The 22,547-nt window shown below is 34.4% G+C and overlaps 1 protein-coding gene across 6 annotated transcripts in view; it reads left to right on the forward strand.

The window, feature by feature from the left end:
- Nucleotides 1-22,547, forward strand: part of NECTIN3 (nectin cell adhesion molecule 3) — a 129,806-nt gene that overhangs the window by 77,824 nt on the left and 29,435 nt on the right. For all 6 annotated transcript variants that reach the window (XR_010118631.1, XR_008653479.2, XR_008653480.2 and 3 more), the window contains exon 7: nucleotides 245-326. Coding sequence is in view for 3 of the 6 variants with exons in the window: in XM_063630649.1 (XP_063486719.1) it covers nucleotides 245-326 (82 nt within the window). In the remaining 3 variants the exon portion in view is untranslated. The remainder of the gene's footprint in view (nucleotides 1-244; nucleotides 327-22,547) is intronic.

Genomic DNA, 22,547 nt, shown 5'->3' on the forward strand with positions numbered 1-22,547 from the left:
TATTTTAATTCCTTCTTTAAACATGATTGGTTCTCCATATGGCAACCTTTAACACCAATGTTTACTTTTATTTTTGATCTTTGATAGATTAATGGCAATGTAAGAACTGAATTAAACAGGTAGGCTAGAGTAAATATTATCTATATAATATGAGGAAAATACTCTCAAAACTGAGAACCTTGATTTTCTTTTGCTTTTTTTTTTCTAAATGTGACAATCACATGTTTTAACCTTTGCAATGCAGGATTGACCTTCCACCCACACATAAACCACCTCCTGTGTATGAAGAACGATCCCCACCTTTGCCTCAGAAAGACCTATATCAGGTATGTGTTCATGAGTACACTTAAGATAATGTAAGATACAATAAAAAAAAACTAAGCCATTTGTATTATTTCTTTCAATATGTTGTTTAGTCATTATGCATTAAAGGTTACATAGCAATACCTAAGTTTTAACATGCTCAGTCATTTCTCTGAAACATTTAAGAGATCAAATTTTGTCAACAAACAAGAAGTTATGGCCAGTATAGATAAGACAAATCAACATTATATTAGGCTTTTTACTAAATACTTGTTGAAGACTTACTGTTAATACAGTTTTATTGACATACAGATTTACTGTAAAATAGAGTAGAAAATGATTATCTGCTGAGTAGCATGAAGGGCGTCTTTTCCTTGGAGTGTACTATATTTTATTCTATTTTGGAATCAGTTCACATTAATTCATGTGAAAGTATTGATTCAGTGCTTCTGTCTTATATTCTACACCTGGATTAATGTGCTGTATTTGGTATTTGGGAAAGTTGTAAACTATCAGAATATTTGAATTCTTTGATTCTCAACTTTAGTGGTTGTATTTGTATGTTTGCTTTGTCTTTTTCTCTATCACCCATACAACATGTCGGATCTCTAAGCTGTACTGGGGTTGTATAACCTCTGGCGGCATAGTCTATAATACTTTCCTCCTAAAATATGTCCTGTATCTTCAGCCTGAATAAGGCAAATCACTAGCCCATCAATTCATTGATTTAATTTGGTGGAAAAATTCTAAAGGAATGTTTCTGCCAAGATATTCTCAGCTTTTGTTCCTCAGCTGACCGTATAGTCAGTCTGCTGTCCAAGAATGGGGCAGGAAGGAGCATTCCCTGGCATGTGAGCCCACTGTCAGTGGGCACTAGCTTTGTCATCTTACACAGTTAGGTGTCCTGATTGTGAAGATGTGCCATGTTTTCAGACCTTTTGTTCTCACATAAAGAGTGTAGTCTCATCTCTTGGCAAATAAATGAAATTGACAGGTGGTGTGAAATGTCTTAAAATTCTTAGCTGGAGCTGTTGTTGTATTTTGTTTTGTTTTGTTTTCGTTTTGGTTTTAGTCTGGATTTGTTTTTTTGCCAGTTAGATAACTGAAAAAGTAGCTCATTAAAACGTTTTGTCGATCCTAGATGAAGTTGATCTGCTTTTCATAATCGATTGGCTATAGGTATTAATAGTTCTGTAAATTATCTTTTTGTATCATTTTTCAGATTTTTGGTTACTTTTTGAACTTTGCTTCTTAGTTTTTTAGGAACTCTTTGATGTGGATGGTAATCTTTTGTATTATATTCACCTCTTATTTTTTAACCTTATAGTGTCATATAGAAAATTTTACATTTTTGTATAGTAAAAATCTGTTTGTCTCTTTCCTTCTATTTGTTGGAAGTTCTGTATTGTCTGAAATGGCTTCCTTACATTTCCTTCTCCTTGAACTACAGTATAGAAAAAAGTCTTAGAAAACTAATAGTTTTATGGTTTATGTTTCATTTTAATCTGAAACTTTATTAAACTTGATAAAGAGGTAGAGACCCATTTTTCCCAATGGGATAACCAGTTGTCCAAATACTTTTGAATTACCTATACTTTTGCATGGTTTGAGAGCACTTTTATCCTAAAATAAATTATCATACATATTAGGTCTGTTTCTGAACTCTTAATTCTGTTGTATTGCTATGTCTTTCTCTTCCTAAACCAAGGTACTGCTATTTCAATTACTATTGTTTTATAATATGATTTGATATTCAGTAAATTCCCTTATCTCTGTTCTTCTTTCAAAATTTTTCTTGACTTCTCTTTTCTGTGTCTACTTCAGAATTACCTTCCCAGATTCCATAAAAATTCTATTGAACTCCTGAATTAATTTAGTAAGAATTGACAACTTTACAATAATGTCATTTCTTCCCATCTAGAAACCAGATAAGCCTCTATTCTGGTAGGTAGTGTGTGTGTATGTGTGTGTGTGTGTGTGTGTATGTATGTATGCTGGAATAAAATCTCTTTTCTGGTATGTGCTTTCCACATTCCTATTAGGTTTACTTTAGGCATTTTAAGTATTTATTGATAGTCACTGGGATTTCTCTCCACCCTCCTCCCGTGAACTTTTTAAATTGGCTATTAGCATATAGAAATGCCTGTTTAAAAATATGAATCTTAAATGCAGCCTCTTTTATCAAATTTTTGATTCATTTTAATGGTTTTTCATTTTATTTTTTTTTTACATTTCTTAGGAATATAATCTATTTGCTGAAAATGACAGTTCTCCTTTTTATCCCTTGCATATTGTGATTTTTCAGGGGAATACATATGGGGGGCTTCCTTATGTCATTCAGTTTTAAATCTGATATGAAATAATTGAAGACTAGTATAGAATTTCCTTGCATTAAAATTTTTGAAAACACTGCATTCTATGAATGATGCTATTTTTTAGCCTTGATTTGGAAGAATTAAAAACATTGTGAAAACTGTTTTCCAAACCAACTAGAATGATCTAGGGAACATTTTCAGGAAAACATATCTAGTATTTTGAATATAGTTGGATTTCCGATATGGAAAAATCTGAATGAAAATGTAAATCTTTTAGAATATTCTGTGTTTCAGCTAAAATAGTATTCAATCTTAGAAATCATGACCAGGAGATTCCGTGAAATGGATATTTATTTGACTCTACTGAGAATGATAATAGGAATTTCAGTCTAGCAGCAATATTATGGGGAATGAGGCTTTTGAAGTTATTTTTACAGTGCTGACATATCATGTTAATAAAAGGTTTTCAATCGCTTGACTATCGAGAGATTTTCTCTCCTGATACCTATTTTCACAGTAGTTATCTGTCAGATGATTTTTGGTAAATTTTTAATTTTTAACAATCCTAAAACAGTTTTATGAACAGTATGTCATGTATAATAACACGTATCAGTTTTCATGACTTAAGACATTTGGTTTATATGTACACAAATATGTATATTTGTGTATGTGTGTGTAAATTTTCTATGTGATGAAATGTAATATATGCATAAAGTACTTGTATGAATGACACAGAATATAAAAAGCTTATTGGTATGTTTTTAGATTCCACATAGCAGCTAACCTTAAGAAACTACCACTTGTAACATTTTAGTTTAGTATTGCAGAAGTATTTTTCTAATTATCTGAAGACTATTGAAATAGTCTCCCTTTTCCAACTAATGTATTTGCGTGAAGCTTTTTTTCTTTATATACTTCAACTAAACAACATATTACAGTAGACTGAATGCTGTAGCAGATATGAAAATCAAACTTTCCTCTTTTGACCCAGATATTAAAAGATTTATAAAATTTAGGAAATACTGTTTATATTTACCTGTAATAGGTTTCCTATTCTTTTTAAATGAATTAAATTTTTAAAAACTCTTAGTTTAAATGAATAACATGGTAAATATAGATAGCTATTATTCCTATAAATGAAAGTGCTTGGGGTCCTCAAAATGTAAAAGTTCATAAAGGGGTCCTGGGGCCAAAAATTTGAGAACTGCTGTTGTAAACTGTAAGCAGTATGAAGGCAGGGGTCATGTCACTGTTGTTTAGTACCATATTCTTAGTGTATAACACAGCGCTTGGCACATGTAAGTACCTGATAATTTTTTTTAATTTGACAGATCAAAATTGTATATATTTTTGTGATATACAACATGCAGCGTGATGTTTTAATATATGTAGAATAACTAAATCAAGCAAATTAACTTATGCATTACCTTACGTATTCCAATAAACAGGTTTTGAATGAGTAGGTAAAGGAATCAAGCCCTTTTTAATATTCTCTTCAGTTTATAATCTGTGAAAATTTCTGCATCATTTATAATATCCATATCACAGATACTATATTTCAGTATATTTAATGTCAGTGTCTATAATATCACTGTATCAAGTATGAGATATCAATATATAATGTATGAAAAAGAACAGAGAAAAAAAGACTATAGAAATATTTTTAAATGTTAGCAATTATCTTTGTAATAGACTTCTCAGTGAATATTATTTTTGTTATATTTTCTGTAGTTTCTGTTTTTTTCTGCAGTGCCTTCCCCACCTCTGTAAGTAGCCTTTTAGCATAAGAAAATAGAGATCTATTGAACACCTGAGTCACTGGCCTGGAATGTTAAGCTGGTCATACTGGTTATGCAGTGTCAGCACTGTTAACTATCTGAAAACACTGAATTTCTTTCCAATAATTTACTATAGTATATTGCATTCTTTAGTAAATGTTTGTAAATATTCATGACAGTGTTAGTAGAGAAAGAATGTTTTTATATTTTTTTAAGTGTATAGATAATGCATACAAAACAATATAAAGAGGTGTTTTCTAAGGTCTCATTCCTATACCTATTTACCCTACCCCCATCTACAGATAACCACTTTTATTAATTTATGTCTTGGCACTGTTTCTTTAAGCATAGACAAGAAAACACACACACACACACAGACACACACACACACACTCAGGTGCATTTTAATTTATTTCTTCCCTCTATAAAAGTAATATAAACATATACCTTGTTACATATCTTGCCATTTTCTCCTAAAATATACTGGAGATCTTTTATTACTGAGATGCAGAGAGCATTCCCAATCTTTTTTATGTCTACATAGTATTGTAATGTGTGTATATTACATAGTTTGTAATGTCAAATGATTTTAATAAACCAATAATGCTATAATGAATTCCCTGGTATATATGCTCTTTTGTATGTATGCAAGTATAATCTGCAGGGTAAATTTTTAAATTTGATCTTGCTACATCAAACAGTAAATGTATTTATAGTTTTGATAGATATTGCCAAATAATCCTCTATAAGAATTGTACTATTTTGCACTTCTACCAATAATATATAAAAATACCTGTTTCTCCACAACCTCACCAATAGTATGTGTATGTATTCCACTTGATTATTGCTAATCTGATAGGAATGGCAGGTACATATAATTGTAATTTTGCAATCTTTTAGTGGGTTTCTGCATCTTTTCAAGTTTAAAAAGCCATTTTTTCCTGCAAATTGTTATTCTTTTGTCTTTTTATTTATTGGACAAAATTGTGATGAACTTCTAAATGTTTTATAAGTAGATGTGAAAATATTTTGTTTTGATTCCAGCATGAATTTCATGTGCATTGCTCCATGGTATCCAAATCTGTGGCAAAAACAGTTTAGTAAGATGAATCATATATCTCCACTGGTTTATGTTATAAGAAGATTTAGAAAAGCAAAACAATTATGATTGGAGTTCAAATGTTGCTAAACTTTGTGGTTTTAAGGATATAAGTTCAAGAGATAAGTCTCTCCAGGTATTCAGTTACAATCAGGCCATATTTCATTTAAACCTTTCTTGAACCCATCATTATATCTTTTTAAAAGTCATTTTTCTAGTACATCATTGCCATCTTCCAATAATAATTTTTAGGTAGGCTGCTTTTGTTAGTAATCATTGATGGTCTTATTTTCTCCCAGGATCTGAATATTTTAACATGTTTCCAGACACTACCAGTAGTTATGATCTTTGGGATTAGGGAAGAGAGAGAGGAATATGATAGAAGAGTTAACATTTTTTTCCAAATTATAGGAAAGTATATGACTGAGTGGATTATTCAAATAAGGATTATTTCTAGCATGATTTTCCCCTTGAGTAGAAAAATGTTTTCGTCTTTTATATTGCCTTCCGTTAGTAAGTAGTGGCAATTATTGAGACAAGTAGTGAAAGAATTGTGGGGTTTTATTCTGCTCTGAGGTGGAAAAAAAATTTTGTGATCAACAAAGCTTGGATAAAATCATGATTTATAAACTAATTTTAGTTGGGGAGGGCCCTTCAAAGCAAAAAGATATATTAAAAATCCAGATATCTAAAAATATTTGTCAAGAATCATAAAATTAAAGGAGATACAGATGTAACATGTGAAGTATAAAAGATTGACGTCTTCATCATATCAAAGCTTTTGCTATCTGTCTTATAAATGAGAAAAAGATAAGCTTGTTTTATAAGGTTTTATAGGGATTAATCAACTAATATATCCTACATCCTTAGAATAGTGCCTGACACACAGTAATTACTGTGCATTTGCTGTTATTGTTATTTAAAAAGAAGCTGTATAATTCTTGATAAAGATATTAAAGATGCTAAGCAGTGAAATTATTTCAGTAGAAAAACAAGGCTGGTGCTACTTTGATTTATTTAAACTTAGCATATGTTTCTTTTAGAAATATCCATACCTTTATTATAAGCTTAGTAGTGCTTGAAATGAAACTAGAATATATGGAGTCTACACTTTTTAATTCATGGTAGTGTTTAGTTTTTTTCTTTGTCATTCATTTATCAAATAAATATTTCTTGAGTATTTAATATGTGCCAGCACTGAGAATATGTAGTTAATAAAAGATGAAAAAAAATTGTCTATGGAGCTTACATTTTAGTGAATGGACAGTACCTATGACGACAGCTTTCTTCCTTTTTTAAGAAGAGCTTTATTAAAGTATTAATTAGCACACACTAAACTGCACATATTAAGAATGTAAATTTGATATGTTTTACATATACTGCGCACACACTCAAATATACCTGGCAAATATCACCACAATCAAAATATTGTACATATCCATCGTTTCCAAAAGTCCTAGTGTCCCTTTGTAATCTCCCCCCTCTAGTCCTTTACCAGCTTCTCTTTCATATCCTTAGGAAACTAACCACTGATCTGCTTTCTGTCATGTATTAGTTTACATATTCTCAAATTTTACACAAATTTTATACAATATGTTCTCTCTTTTGGTCTTGCTTCTTTCACTCTACATAGTGATTTTGAGGTTCATTCATGTTGTGTTGATCAGTAGTTCATTCCCTTTACGTAGCTATAATATACTGCATTTTGTTTATATATTTATCTGTTGATGAACATTTTGTTTCCAGTTTGGGACTATTACAAACAAAGTTGCTATGAATATTTATGTACAAGTCTCTGTGTAAATATATGCTTTCATTTCTCTTGGGTAAACACCTAGGAGTAGAATGACTGGATCATGTGGTAAGTTTGTGTTTAACTTTCTAAGAAAATGCCAAACTGTCATCCTAAATGGTTTTACCATTTATGTTCCTATGAGCCATGTGAGTTGCTTCATACCCTTACCAACACTTACGGTCAGACATTAAAAATTTTAGATATGGCCGGGCGCGGTGGCTCACGCCTGTAATCCCAGCACTTTGGGAGGCCGAGGCAGGCAGATCACGAGGTCAGGAGATCGAGACCATCCTGGCTAACATAGTGAAACCCCATCTCTACTAAAAATACAAAAAATTAGCTGGGCGAGGTGGCGGGCGCCTGTAGTCCCAGCTACTCGGGAGGCTGAGGCAGGAGAATGGCGTGAACCCCGGGGGGCAGAGCCTGCAGTGAGCCAAGATCGCGCCACTGCACTCCAGCCTGGACGACAGCGAGACTCTGTCTCAGAAAAAAAAAAAAAAAAAAAATTAGATATTCTAACAGTTGGTGGTTGTGTTTTATTTAGGTTTAAATTTGCATTTTTCCTAGTTACTAATATGTAGAACATTTTTTCATTTGCTGGTTTGTCATCAGTTTATGTTCTTTGGTGAAATATCTGTTAGATTTTTCATTTTTTATTGGATCATTTTCTTATTGATGAGTTTTGAGAGTTCTTTATATATTTTAGATACAAGTCCTTTGTCAGCTATATAATTAGCAGATATTTTCTCCCATTCTTTTGCTTGTCATTCTCTTTAACAGTGACTTTTTTTTTTTTTTTTGAAACAAGTCTTGCTCTGTTGCCAGACTGAAGTGCAGTGGCGTGATCTTGGCTCACTGCAACCTCCTACTCCCAGGTTCAAGAGATTCTCCTGCCTCAGCCTCCCAAGTAGCTGGAACTACAGGTGCACACCACCAGGCCCAGCTAATTTTTGTATTTTTAGGAGAGACAGGGTTTCACCATGTTGGCCAGGATAGTCTTGATCTCTTGACCTCCTGATCCGCCCGCCTCGGCCTCCCAAAGTGCTGGGATTACAGGCGTGAGCCACCACGCGCAGCTAACAGTGACTTTTGAGAAAATCTTAATTTTGATGATGTTCAGATTATATGATAACAATGTAGTGCCATGCTTTTATCTCTGGAATGGGGGTGTGGAGGACCTATTTTTCTTAGTTGTCATTTTATTTAATCAAAACTTGATTGACTCATGAGTAAACAGAAATAAGGAACCATTGAAGTTTAATGTGGTAAGCCAAGTACAATGAAATTGCCTCCCAATTTCAGAGCACCTGGTAGCTTTCTTTATAAAAGCACGATGTTTATGTATTGGGAGCAATTCGTTTGTAAATACAAGGAAGTCTGGACAGAGAGCTGAACTATTATAAATGTTCAGAACAAAGCAACTAAATTGTTGTCAGAGAATGGACATGGTATGTGTGAATTAAATTTTACATAGCCAGTATCAATATAATTTAACTTTGAATTTGGCCATTTAGTGTTGATTTTATTCTGGACAGATGGTTTTGTTGAAGTTCTTTTGATATGTTAAAAATAGAAAATTGGTCTATATATGGACTTTTGAGAGAATAAAAATTAGGCTAAATTAAGGCTGCTCTAAATGGATAGTTGTCCAAGGTAGGTATCTTCATATTGTGACATGAGCAATGCCAGTGAGCCCTCAGTCCCTGCCTTACTTCCCAAGATTAGAGATTAATAATACCTGTTACTACCTGTTTACATGAAAATACCAATGGGGAGACTTATCTCAGGCTATTGATACCCTTCTTATATATTAGCACAGTAATCTTATATCCTAGAATGTCCAGGATTGTCCTGATTTCACATATTTATGTCCTAGTGCCAGTATGTATTTAAGTCCATGTAGCCTGACTTTGAGTTGCTGAATAATCATGGTTTTATATTAACTCCTGTGATAGTGTTTCCACTGAAAACATGACTTTTCTTTTAGACTTTTATCTCAAATCACTAGCCTTCACTGTTGCTTAAAGCTCTCTAAGATACTTCTCTAGTACTCTGAAAGTCTCTTAGAACAAATTTATTGAACACTTAGCACACTTTTGTTTTTTAATCTATTCAGATGCCTTAAATAAAATGAAATTAGAATTAAAATTTTTGTTAAAGTAAAATTTTCTTTTAGAAACATCTTAAGTTTGAAGACATGTTAGAATGAATTAATTTAAATGTTTTTAAATGGTTCATTAGTTAAAAAAAAATAGACCATAACTCTTTAAAGTGCTACAGTTTTCACATAAGTCAGAAATACTAGATTAAATTCAACATACATTTTGGTTTAGAAAGATTTAAAATGCCAAAAATTAAGAAATTTTTAAAAATAATTGAATAAATGGAAAAACATTCAAAAGGATTTGTTTTGGGGAAAGTAGTCATGACCACAGTTTATTCTTGGTTAAGTTGACCTTATCTGCAGCCACCAAATTATTCCATTTTCTTTTATGAGAATGGGAATCTTTAACCTAGTTTGCCTTGGCAACCTGTCAGAGAAGTTTCCATAGTTACCAAGCTACCATAGTTCAAATTCCTGTTCCTAGGCATGATAATAGACACAGTTACCTCTCTCTTTCCCCACAGACATGTTTTCACCACTGGCTAAATCTGGTTGTGGCATGATTCCAAATTTATTTTGCTGATTTCTTAGAACATTTTCAAGCCAAGATGTTCATCCACTTAGGTTTTTGTATAATAACATCCCATTATTTGATTTATTGGTATATGTTAATTGGGAATGTGTTCAGGGCAAGCAGTTAGCCAGTTGGTAACTCCATCTTTTTAAATATATATCACTTGCTACTTGGGAATCTTATTCTGAGAAATAAGCCCCACAATGACATATGTTTATTCTTGGGCATGTAAATTAAAATGTTGATCTTCAAATTCAGACTAAACAGCATTTTACTATTGAAAAGTTAGTAAGACCTACTGTTTTAGGTGAGGGGACCTATCTGGAGTGGTACTTTAGTTTCAGTCATTGATACTGCTTTACAAATATTTTTCAAAATGCATTAGGCCTGTTAAAGTCATTTTCATATTTACTAACATGTCACAACTTACTTTCCTTACCTTTGATTAATAGCAAAATACATATGTTACACATTCATATTCAGGATCATTCTTTATGATGAGTTTCCATGACAACCAAACAAAAAACTTAGAACTTAAAATACATTAAGTTCTTTTAGGCCTACTTCTGGTTTTTCAAGAGATCCAGCTTGAGTTCATTTAACATTTCTATGACTACATAATTTGTCTGTTTTTTCCACAGAGCCAAACTCCATGGTGATTTCTTATTGTTCCATTGATTGGGGAGTGTAGTTTTTCTTTATAATTTTAAAAAACAGAACTTGAACTACAAGATGAAGGTCACAAGAAGATAGACTAGAATACTCAGTATAAAGATGATGTTTCCAGTAATTAGGTTTGTCTCATAGTGGGACTGATACCTTGCAAAGTAATACTGACATTGTGTATTGGACTCAGCTGTTGTCTGTTGTTGTAGGTTATAGGAAGCATTACTGCATTGAGAATAAAGTTAAGTTTTAAGGCCCCTTCCAGTTCTACATCTTGACTCCTTTTTTTCCCCTGGGAAAATAATATAGATAGTAAATTGAAAAGTAACATTGGTATTACTTGACACCAATGTTCTACATAGCTATCTTCATGTGATTCTTAGTGTAACATTTAACTATACAGTTGATTAGTTAGCTAGTGGGTTATTATAAAAGCACACACAGTGGAAGTAACCAACACTATTCTGTAGATGTTTTCGAATTTCATTTTAAGAACTGTTGCCAATCCACATAACATTGAATTTAAAAAACATTTTTGTTTACTAAACAAAAATTACTTCAAATTTTTTTTGCTTTTTTTAAGAACAAGATTTCCTTCTTAAAAATGTGAATTAAACGTTGTCTTATGGTTGCTTTACAATTATGACTGACAGCTCACATAGATATTAGAAGCTTAAAATGCACTTTGAATGATATCTTTACAGTAGCTTTAACCACAATGAATATTAGATGAGATATAAAACTTGCTATCGGTGGAATATTTCTTGTACATAAGTAACTTTAGAAGAATGAGATTCGTTAAAGGCCTTTAAAAGGAAATGCTTAGCTTTATGATGATTCCTAGTTTAAATTCATTGGCACTTTACAGAAGGTAATAATCTCAATTTCAGATGTTTGGCGGGCAGTAGTTCTTTAGACTATCAATCCTGTTTATGAAAAGAAACGGCATGTAAAAATGTATTTGTTTGAAACGTTTCAGATGCCTTATTATTGATGTATGTGTTCCCATGGAAACCACAAATACCTTTTTAGAAAAATGATGTAAAATAGTAGCTTTACTTTTAAGTAGAACCTGAGAAATTGCAGACTATACTTAAGAAAAGGTAGTTACAAAGTTGAATAATTTTACTGTGGTTATTTCCCATTGAGATATGAACTGCATGTATAATTGTTAAACCATGTGTGCTTGTTCACACACAAATTAATTAGTACCAGAACATAAAAACATAAAACATAAAGTGATAAGTCAGACTTCATTAAAATTGAAAACATTAGGTCTTTGAAAGACACCATTAAGAAAACAAAGGCAAACCACAGACGCAAACAAAATTTGCAACAACTGTATCAGACAAAAGACTTGCTTCCAGAATATATGAAGAAGTCTTACAACTCAATAGGAAGACAACCCAGTTTTTTAAAATGAGCAGATTTATTTAGACTTTTTGTCAAAGAAAATGTACTAATGGCCAATAAGCACATGGAAAGATACTCAACATTACTAGTTAACAGATAAATATAAGTTAAACCACAATGAATTTCCACTGCACATCCATTAGATTTGCTAACATTAAGACTGACTGAATTAATTGTTGATTTTATAATTAATAGCTTCCAGTTTATCTTTTGTAAGTCTATTTTTATATTTGCTTAGTTTACATAACAATTTGTACTTTATTATTTTCTATTTTTGCTCTAGTAGGTTTATATTTTATTGTTTTCTATTCTTATGTCCCAAAATACTGTATGTAATTATAAGCCCAAACACCAATATTGTTCTGAGGGAGTATTCCTTCACTTCCACTCCCATTATAGTTCTTGTACACAGAGATTTATAATGAATATGATATTTGGCTCACAAAAAGTGACTGAAGTTTATGTTTTTATTTTAAAGTCCTCTACAACTGAGTCATCCTATCCTTAATGGTAATTTTCCACAATGAATTAACTGGAACTAATTAAGCAATCCACTGTACTTTTTTTTTTTTTTAAGTGAGGAATGTGATATTATGAGTTACCTAACTTGACAAGGGAGAGAGTTGTCAGGGCAGCACATGGCAAGTGTGAGTCATTGCCCTGAAGTTGAAAACACCATTTGAGGTCTCAAAGCTCAGTCTTCTACTCAAGGTGAAATTTCCTCCAACATCATTCCTAAAATGTCATCATCTAGCTTTCAGCTTAAAACACTTCGATTAACAATTTTACTACCTCACAAGACATTGTATTTCTTTTTGGTAGACCATATTGCTAGCAAATTAGAAATCTACCTTCCTTTCAACTTAATTAGCCCTGATTATGATCTCTGTAATTTTTAAAAATCTCTTAAGCATTTTAAGCTACATTTATTAAGAACATAAAATTTTTAACCCACTTTTTATACATACCTCAAATGCTTGCAACAATCCTTCAGGAATTGTTTGATAGCCTTTCAAATATTTAAAGTTCTCTGACTTGCTCTTACTATTTTCTTTAAACCAGCTTGAGTACTCCCAGTGTTTTTAACCATTTCTTATATAATGTAGTTAATCTCCCCTCACTGGTCCCCCTATTTCATTGAAATCTAATATTCCTTATGAAATATGTTGTTTGGAACAAAATAGAATACTCCATGGTGGTAAGTGCCAAATGAATTTATAACCTTCTCTTTTCTAATCCCTGTACTTCTGTTAAAATTATCTGTTTCCATTTCTGCATGTACGTATATATATTTCACAGCTAGCTACCTTCTTAATATCTTAAAATCCCTGTCAATTCAGACATCTTCCATACAGATACATTCATTTTGTTAACACAATTGTTTCTGTCCCTTAAATTTAACCTTTCTTTTAGATTAATGTTCCTTTATTGCCAGTTTTTTTTTTACAGTCAAGATTCATAAATTTTGATTTTTCTAGTACCCTGAACTGATGTGAAAAATGGGAAACCAAAGTGATGACTCAAAACAGTAGTAAAAGGAAATGGCCAAACCCAGTTGGATTGGATTATCAAAATCAGTTATAAGACAGTATCTTGCTATTTTTACCCATATTTCACATCAACTCTTTTTTACATGATTTTTTAACTTTATGTATTTTTTGCACTGTATAGATTTTTTTTCTTTTTGCAACGAAAGTGATGATCATATATTTTCCAATTTTAAAAATTATTTCTGATGGAAAAATTGGAACTAATGGGAGAATAAAATAGAATGGAGTTTAGGGGCTGGGCGCGGTGGCTAACACCTGTAATCCCAGCACTTTGGGAGGCTGAGGCAGGCGGATCACGAGGTCAGGAGACCATCCTGGCTAACACGGTGAAACCCTGTCTCTACTAAAAATACAAAAACTTAGCCGGGTGTGGTGGTGGGCACCTGTAGTCCCAGCTACTCAGGAGGCTGAGGCAGGAGAATGGCATGAAGCCGGGAGGCAGAGCTTGCAGTGAGCTGAGATTGCGCCACTGCACTCCAGTCTGGACGACAGAGCGAGACTCCGTCTCAATAAAAAAAAAAAAAAAAAAAAAAAAAAAAAAAAAAAAAAGGATGGAGTTTAGGGAAGACGAGTTTTGGGAACAGAATTAGAGAATGAATATATCTCTAGTAATCTTGAAAGTAAGAATAAGTGTGAGGGTATGGAGTAAAAGTAGAGTAGGGAGAAATGTTGGATATGTGTGAGCTTCTGAAGCTTTTCAAACACAACCTGGAGACATAAGGCATATTATACTAATGAGGTAATTAGAGTTTCAAACAGAAATTGCTCTCTCAGAGTTAGTCTGGCACCACATCCACCTTATTTCTGGTGGTTGAATGCTGCCACTTGGCCTTTGTCACCACAAAGTGCCATTTATTTAATTTAGCCTACTGCCATGCTTGGGCCTACAGAGAATAGCCACCAGTGAGTTCTCAAGGATGCCAGATCTCCCCTCATGAATGTATTTCACACAGAACTGGTAAAGGGAATGTTCTCAAGACCTTCTGGAGCAGGGGTCCCCAACCCCCACGCCACAGACCAATACTGTTAGGAACCAGGCCACACAGCAGCAGGTGAGCAGCAGGGGAGTCAGCATTACCGTCTGAGCTCCACCTCCTGTCAGATCAGCAGTGGCATTAGATTCTCATAGGAGCGCAAACTGCTGTGAGCTGCGCATGCAAGGGATCTAGGTTGCATACTCCTTGTGGAATAGTTTCATCCCAAAACCATCCCCTGTACCCTGATCCATGGAAAAAATCGTCTTCCATGAAAGCCGTCCCTCGTTCCAAAAAGATTGGTGACTACTGTTCTGGGGGACAAAGTTAACAGGTGATTAAACAGGTCTTACATAAGAGAAATCCACCTTAACATTTTATCTCCTTAAGCATTTGGATTCTTTCTTCTACAGTATATCAAGGAAGTTCTAGAATTTCACCTTCATTTAGTGTAGTCCACCTTTGGGCCTGGATTTCAGTCAGCCAACCAACCTGTTACAGCCACTACCAGCCACTCTAATACATTGAATCAGAATCACAACTTAGCAGATCTGTATACACAAATTTTAAGTCAACATTATAATCCTTCCGTTCTGATGCCAACCCCTTAGGATCTCTTTCCTTGTAGATTCTTAAGGTTTCTGTCTCCAATTTGGCAATATCTTTGCAGGGTTTTCTTGGGGGTGAGTCACTCTTTGTGACTTAACCTCTGGGTTACATAGACCTTGAAAATTAAACACTGCCTTTAAAAAAAAAAAATCTCAGTCATAGTTAAAAGGAAATAGTTGGCACTTATATCATTGATATAGTTTGGCAGTGTCCCCACCCAAATCTCATCTTGAATTGTAGTTCCCATAATCCCCACATCATGAGAAGGACCTGGTGGGAGGTAACTGAATCATGGGGTCAGGTTTCCCCATGCTGCTGTTCCTGTGGTAGTAAGTTCTCATGAAACCTGATGGTGTTATAAGGGGCTTTTCCCCCTTTTGCTAATGTGAAGAAGGATGTGTTTGCTTCCCTTTCTGCCATGATTATAAGTTTCTTGAGACCTCACCAGCCATGTGGAACTGTGAGTCAATTAAACCTCTTTCCTTTATAAATTACACAGTCTCAGGCAGTCCTTTATAGCAGCGTGAGAACGGACTAATGCAATCAAACTGTCTAGAAATCTCAGATAAATTCACCAATTCATTATATATGTAATTTTGTTTACAAAGCCACAGCCAACAGTGTTGTTAAACTTTCTTCTACCATATAATAAGGATTCCCTTTCTCTCAGCTTCCAATAATATTTTCCTGATCTTCCTTTAAGCTTTTACCAACAGCCTCCTTGAAAGCCATCAAGCTTCTTCTGTTAGCTGTCTCTTTAAGGCCCTTCCAACATCTGCCCGTAGCCTGGTCTTAAAGCTATTGCCACATGTTTTAGGTTTTGTTATAGCAGCACTCTGCTTCCAGGTGTAAAAATCTTTTGGCTTTCTATTGCTGTATAGCAACCTAAATTTAGTGGCTTAAATGAACAGCAGCCATTTTATTACTCTCTCTTATGATTCCGAAGTTGACAGGGTGCTTTGTGAGAAGCCCTGGGCAGCTTAGCGTTTCTCACAAAGTTGCAGTCAGATGGTGGCTGGGGCTGTAGTCATCTGAATGCTCACTCACTTGTTTGGTTCCTGGGATAACAAAACACAAACAGATGGGGGCTGGAACAGTTTACACTCCCACTGCCCAAGGATCTCTTTCTTTATAGTCTTTCTACATGGTCTCTCCAGCATGGTAGCTTCCTAGTAGCTAGACTTCTTACATGGCAGCTCAGGACCCCTGAGGTGCATGTTCCCAGAGAGAGAGAGGCAAGTGAAAGCTGTGTTACCATAAGATCACTTCCACCATACTTTAATATTTGAAACAACTACAAAGGCCCACTCGTAAGGCAAGGTTATGTAAACTCCAGTTCTTAATGGGGGAGTGGCAGTATTCTGGAAAGTCTGTGTAACTAGAAATAATGCTGTAGCAGTTTTTGGAAAATACAATCTGTGTCCTCTGTGTGTTGTCATATATCCAGAACGTTTTGAAACATGAAAATATAAAACTAAAATGCAGGGTAAATATCAGTAGAGGTCAGTAAATCTTTGCGAGGTTTGTAATGTCACTTTATAATTCATTTACCTTATATTTGCATTGTATTGTTATACATCATTGGATGGTCATAACATCTACTGACCAATGAAAGACTGAAAGTAAAATTTTAATGCTAATAGGAAAGAATTAATTAGGGAAGGCTATGAGAGGGAAGATTCATTTTATAGGTGGTTAATATGTTAATCTTTTTATGTCACAATCATTTTTTTTCTTTATGCATTGTCATGACTACAGTTACTTGGATAAATAATATTTTGAGAAAGAGGATTTCCTAATTTTTATATATGGATAGATCACATCTATAAAGTAAATGCAGAATTCAGAATCAAGAAAAGATTTCCCAGTGACAAGGTGAAACAAATAACAGCTGGGAATACTATCAAAGTAAATCTGAAGAAAAAAAAAAAAGTCAAATAAGAAACAAGAATTACTACTTGTGAAACCAAAAGGAAACTTAAGTACAAAAGAAAAGTACCAAATGTGCGAAGTATTTATATTTCATAATTGATATATTGACAATCAAATGTTTGTGAAATTTTTAACTAGAATTAAGATTTGAAAGTTAGCAAAATGCCATAGTTTTAAGAGCCAGTTTTTGTAAATCTTTACTTTGTATCCATTTGTCATCTTTTAAAAGTCTGGTTACCAAGATATATCATTTATATCAAATTTAAATATTTAATTTCCTCAAATATAATTATATTTGTTAAATATTTAGACACTTTGCGTTGAAGCTGTCTCCCATGTGGAATCTTTCAACTTTATTTCTCTCAACTGTAGACTATCATGTCCTGCCCTGGTTTTGCATAGTCAGCCTTCAGAGGGGGTTTCTTTCCTCATATTACTACCATTAGCAAATACTGGTGACTGAAATATATTACCATGTTATATATTTCCACACTGCCTTAACAAAGTACCAAAAACTGGGTGACTTAACACAACGGAAATTTATTGTCTCACAATTCTGGAGGCAGAAATCCCAAATCAAGGTGTTGGCAAGGTGTCTGAGGTCCTGAGGGGAAATCTTTTCCATGCCTCTCTTCTAGCTTCTGTTGGTTGCTGGGAATCCTTGGCATTCCCTGGCTTATAATCTTTACATGGTGTTCTTCCTCTCTATAACTACATTTTCTTTTTCTTACAAGAACACCAATCGTTGGACTAGGGTCCACCCGAATCAGCATGACCTCATTTTAACTTGATGACATTGGCAAAAATTCCCTGTTTCTAAATAAAGCCACATTCACAGGTACCCAGGATTAGAATTTAGACATAACTTTTTTGAGGACACAGTTCAACACACACCACCGTGTAACTCAGGCACTAGACTTAATGCCAAAGGCAAGTTTAAATGACAAGACATTTCATGCCTGTTTCATCTTTTATTGTCAAAATTTTGCTATTGAATACAGCTAAGCTTAACTTTAATCAGAATGCAGATTTTTTTATTTTTTTATTTTTTATTTTTTATTTATTTATTTATTTTTGAGACAGAGTCTCGCTCTGTTGCCCAGGCTGGAGTGCCACTCGGTCTCGGCTCACTGCAAGCTCCGCCTCCCGGGTTCACACCATTCTCCTGCCTCAGCCTCCGGAGTAGCTGGGACTATAGGCGCCTGCCACCACGCCCAGCTAATTTTTTGTATTTTTAGTAGAGATGGGGTTTCACTATGTTAGCCAGGATGGTCTCGATCTCCTGACCTCGTGATCCACCCGCCTCGGCCTCCCAAAGTGCTGATGTTACAGGCATGAGCCACCGTGCCTGGCCAGATTTTTTTTTAAAGCATTCTTTATGCTGTCCACATTGTGGTACCTGAACTGATGAAATTCTTCAGCCAAAAGTTGTTCACATGACATGTTAGATCTTTACTACTTAGAGAATGAGATGGATTTCTTCAAAATGACTTTTCTGAAAGAACCAGAATATGTATGAGTAGAGAAAATCTTTTAAGGAAATGTAAGGAGAAGATTGAAACTGCCCCATACTGCCTGAGTACAGTACGGAATTGACAGACTAGCCATTGACAAAGCACAAAGGAAGTCTTTTTAGTTCTGATTTTCCCAGAGGGCAAACTTGGATGCTCACCCTGCCTGTAAAATTTAAAAAGCCATCACAGATAAGTAACTTGGCTACTTTGCATGAGCATCACTATTCCATAAGCTTATATTAGTTGCACAGTGGGAGGCTATAGTTATAGAATAATGAATTAGTAATTATTAAGATACTCTACTTCAAGAACAATATTTGGGAAATTGCCTGGTCTGAATTGTAGCCAAATATGAATAAAATAAGTAAAAGAGAGATAGCTGAATTCCAGCTGTAATTCAGAAACCAGTAACCTAAACTCATTCTTCAAAAAAGTTTTCCTGAGCTGCTAAATGTGGCAAAATTAGGTGCTTCTTGTATCAATCAGGATAGGCTTGGTTATGCTGCAAGAACCAACAATCCTCAAATTTCAGGGATTTAAAACAACAAGTTGATTGCTACATGCCCGAGGTCTGCTGCAAGTTTTGGTGATGCTCCTGGGTAGCTTCTTTCCATTTGCCAATTTAGAGTTGCAGTTTCATGTCAACACATGCTTCCACAGTCACTGGAATGGGCAAAGGAAGGCTGGAGAATTGACCCCCAGCAATTAAATACTTGAAGCTTCAAGTGCTGTCTCTCTTTCTCCCATTCTATTGGCTCAAGCACATCACATAACTTCAAGGGGGATGGGTTATATAATCCTCCCAAGTACCTAGAAAGGGGAACAACATACCAGTGAACAATGTTAATGTCCACCGTGCTCCTTTCCTGATCCCTGTCCACTTTCTTGTGACATGATACACAACCGAAGAAAACAAGGGGCAGCAAGGAAATTGAATAATCCCCAAACTAAACTCATAATTATCTACCTAATTCCTTTGTAGACCCTGCAGAAGTCTCAGATAGGACTGTGAGTTAAGGGAAATAGTTAAGACTAGGAAATCAGCCCAAGATAAATGACTTTCTTATATTATCCTGTTTTCTGTGCCTACTTGATGTTTATCTAATTTGAGACCTGGGATCAATCTAGATTAAGGTCTGCCTTTAAGAGACAGAACTCCTGGGTGCAGCATGAATATAGATTCTTAGATGTGTATAAATATTGGCTTTGATAGTCTTGAGGGAAATGATATTCGCTTGACAGTAATGATCGAAAGCTTTGGGTCTATTCTCTTTGGCTATATCACAAGCCTTAGTAATCTTTCTGTTTAGAATTTTTATCACTAAAATTATATATACTATGTACATGTGAATACATGTAATGTAGGAATAATATATAAGTAGTAAATAATGTTTATAATATTTAATAAAGATAGGTAGATAGGTAGGTAGATAGATTTGAACCCATAAGTGACTGAACCAGATGTACATGTAGGTGATTCACCCATCTGAGCTAAGTGATTTTTGCATTTTGTAGCCACATTCACTTTGTAAAATTGAACGTCAATTAGCAGTGAATTTTTGCAATGAGTCAAAAGATATTTAAGGAGATAACTCTACATCTGGAGATATTTCTGCAGCTGGGAAATAGTTCAAGAATAAAGACTAGCAGACTAGTTGGTTAGTACTATTTTAAGAAGGGCATTAGAATCAGCATTTTCAGCTGGAAGGGACCTCAGAAAGCACATTATCTAACCGACTTTCCTCTTTTAAGTACATAATTACTATCTAAAACAACATGCAATTTATTCTAATATTAAGAGTTGTAGTAAGACACTAGCTGTTCCTGAGTAAAAGGGCCTATGCTAGCCATAAATAGAAGGATGAAGTGAGTTCCTCTTAAAAACTGACCTATTCTTTATATTTGTTGTTATAATCACAAAAAGAAACAATAAAAGCTCAATTTTTTATATTGAGTATAAAAGCTGGTGCGTTGTAGATACAACTTAGAGTAGGTTGATGAAGATGGTGAAAATAATTCTGTGAGTTATGGGAAATAATGAGAGACTATGCTGGTAGGTAAATGGGCATTAGAACCTTTGGAGGTGAGTGGTCTCCTTTGCTGGTGGTATTTTTGTGTCTCCCTGTATATAAACTTTATATACACATCTGCTCCAGGGTGAGCAGAGAGGCCACAGACATCAGTGTATGTAACTTGTCATTGGGAAAAATCCCCCTTTTCACAACAAAAAGATTAGGACAGCATTATAATCTTAGGCAACTCACTTTTTTTTTTGGGGGGGATATTATGTACCAGCTTCTGTGTTAGGCACTCTATACAGGTAACACTTGGGACTAGAAGTGTTTTGGATTTCAGATTTTTTATTTCAGACTTCAGAATATTTGTGTTGTGCTTACCAGTTGAGCATCCCTAATCTGAAAATCTGAAACACTCCAAAAAGCATTTTCTTTGAGTGTCACATCAGTGATCGAAAAGTTTAGAATTTTGGAGCATTTCAGATATTCAGATTAGTGATACTTAACTTGTAGTAACCTTGGATGAAAGCCAGATAAGGGGAAAAAATAACATGCTAGAAATACAAAGAGCTGTCGTAATACAGAGCAGAAGATAGTCATTAATTCTAGTTAGGAATCTGCGAAGGCTTTGCAAAGAGAGAGAGTAATTTGAAGTAGGTTTTTAAAATAGGAAGAATTTTAGTAGGCAGAGAAGAAGCAGAAGACATTCCCATGAAGAGCAAATAGGTGAGCAGAGGCAGGAAGACAAGAATAAACTAGATATGTTCATACACACATACATACACAGACTTCCTACCCCCCTTTCCCTTTTATATCTTGTTACTAACATATATGTGTGTGTGCACGCATATATATATGTATACACACACACATATATATATATACACACACATATATATATATATATATAAATGTTTTTCTATCCTATTAGAATACAGTAGGACAGGGATTTTTTTGTCAGCACTGCCCTGTCTTAAGCATCTACAAAAGTATCTGGCAAATGATTGGTGCTCAAATATTTATTGAGTGGATTAATCAATCAAAGGTGTTTGAGAAGGGCAGTGACATGATCTTATACTTTGGAAGGACAATTCACAAGCTGCTATAAGGATAATTTGCAGAAGCAGATTCTGGGCAAAGGAAAGTTCAGAGACTACCAAAAGAATATAGGTTTTCAAAGCTAATCACAATTGAGGATAGGAGCATGCCTTAATTATTTGAATCCTCTACTGCTGCCTTTTAGCATATGTCTGGCACACATTAGGCATTTAGTACATTGATGGATAGATGGTTAGATCTGCAGTTATTAAAAATCTATATCATTTAGCTCTAAATTTCTATAGTCCTCCCTATATTACCTTGTACTGGGCTCTGTAAGTTTTCAGATTACTAGAATAATGATTAGGGAAAAGAAAACATATACTTTATTCACAAAGAAAGGAAATCTTAGGACAAATGTAGCTTATACTAGTATATCAGGACTATTCAAACTTTTTTTTTTGAGACGGAGTCTCGCTCTGTCGCCCAGGCTGGAGTGCAGTGGCGCAATCTCGGCTCACTGCAAGCTCCGCCTCCCGGGTTCACACCGTTCTCCTGCCTCAGCCTCCCGATTAGCTGGGACTACAGGCGCCCACTACCACGCTTGGCTAGTTTTTTGTAATTTTTATTAGAGGCGGGGTTTCACCGTGTTAGCCAGGATGGTCTCGATCTCCTGACCTTGTGATCTGCCCGTCTTAACCTCCCAAAGTGCTGTGATTACAAACGCAAACTTAAAAAAAAAAAAAAAAAAGAGCACAGTTGGATATTCAAGATGCTTGATGTTTTAAATCAAAATTTGACATCAAGCATAATACAACATGATATTGGGATATTGTCAATAAATATGTTTGCCTGTTTAATTATGCTC

This window comes from Symphalangus syndactylus, chromosome 21 (assembly GCF_028878055.3).
Source record: "Symphalangus syndactylus isolate Jambi chromosome 21, NHGRI_mSymSyn1-v2.1_pri, whole genome shotgun sequence".
Taxonomy (NCBI): domain Eukaryota; kingdom Metazoa; phylum Chordata; class Mammalia; order Primates; family Hylobatidae; genus Symphalangus; species Symphalangus syndactylus.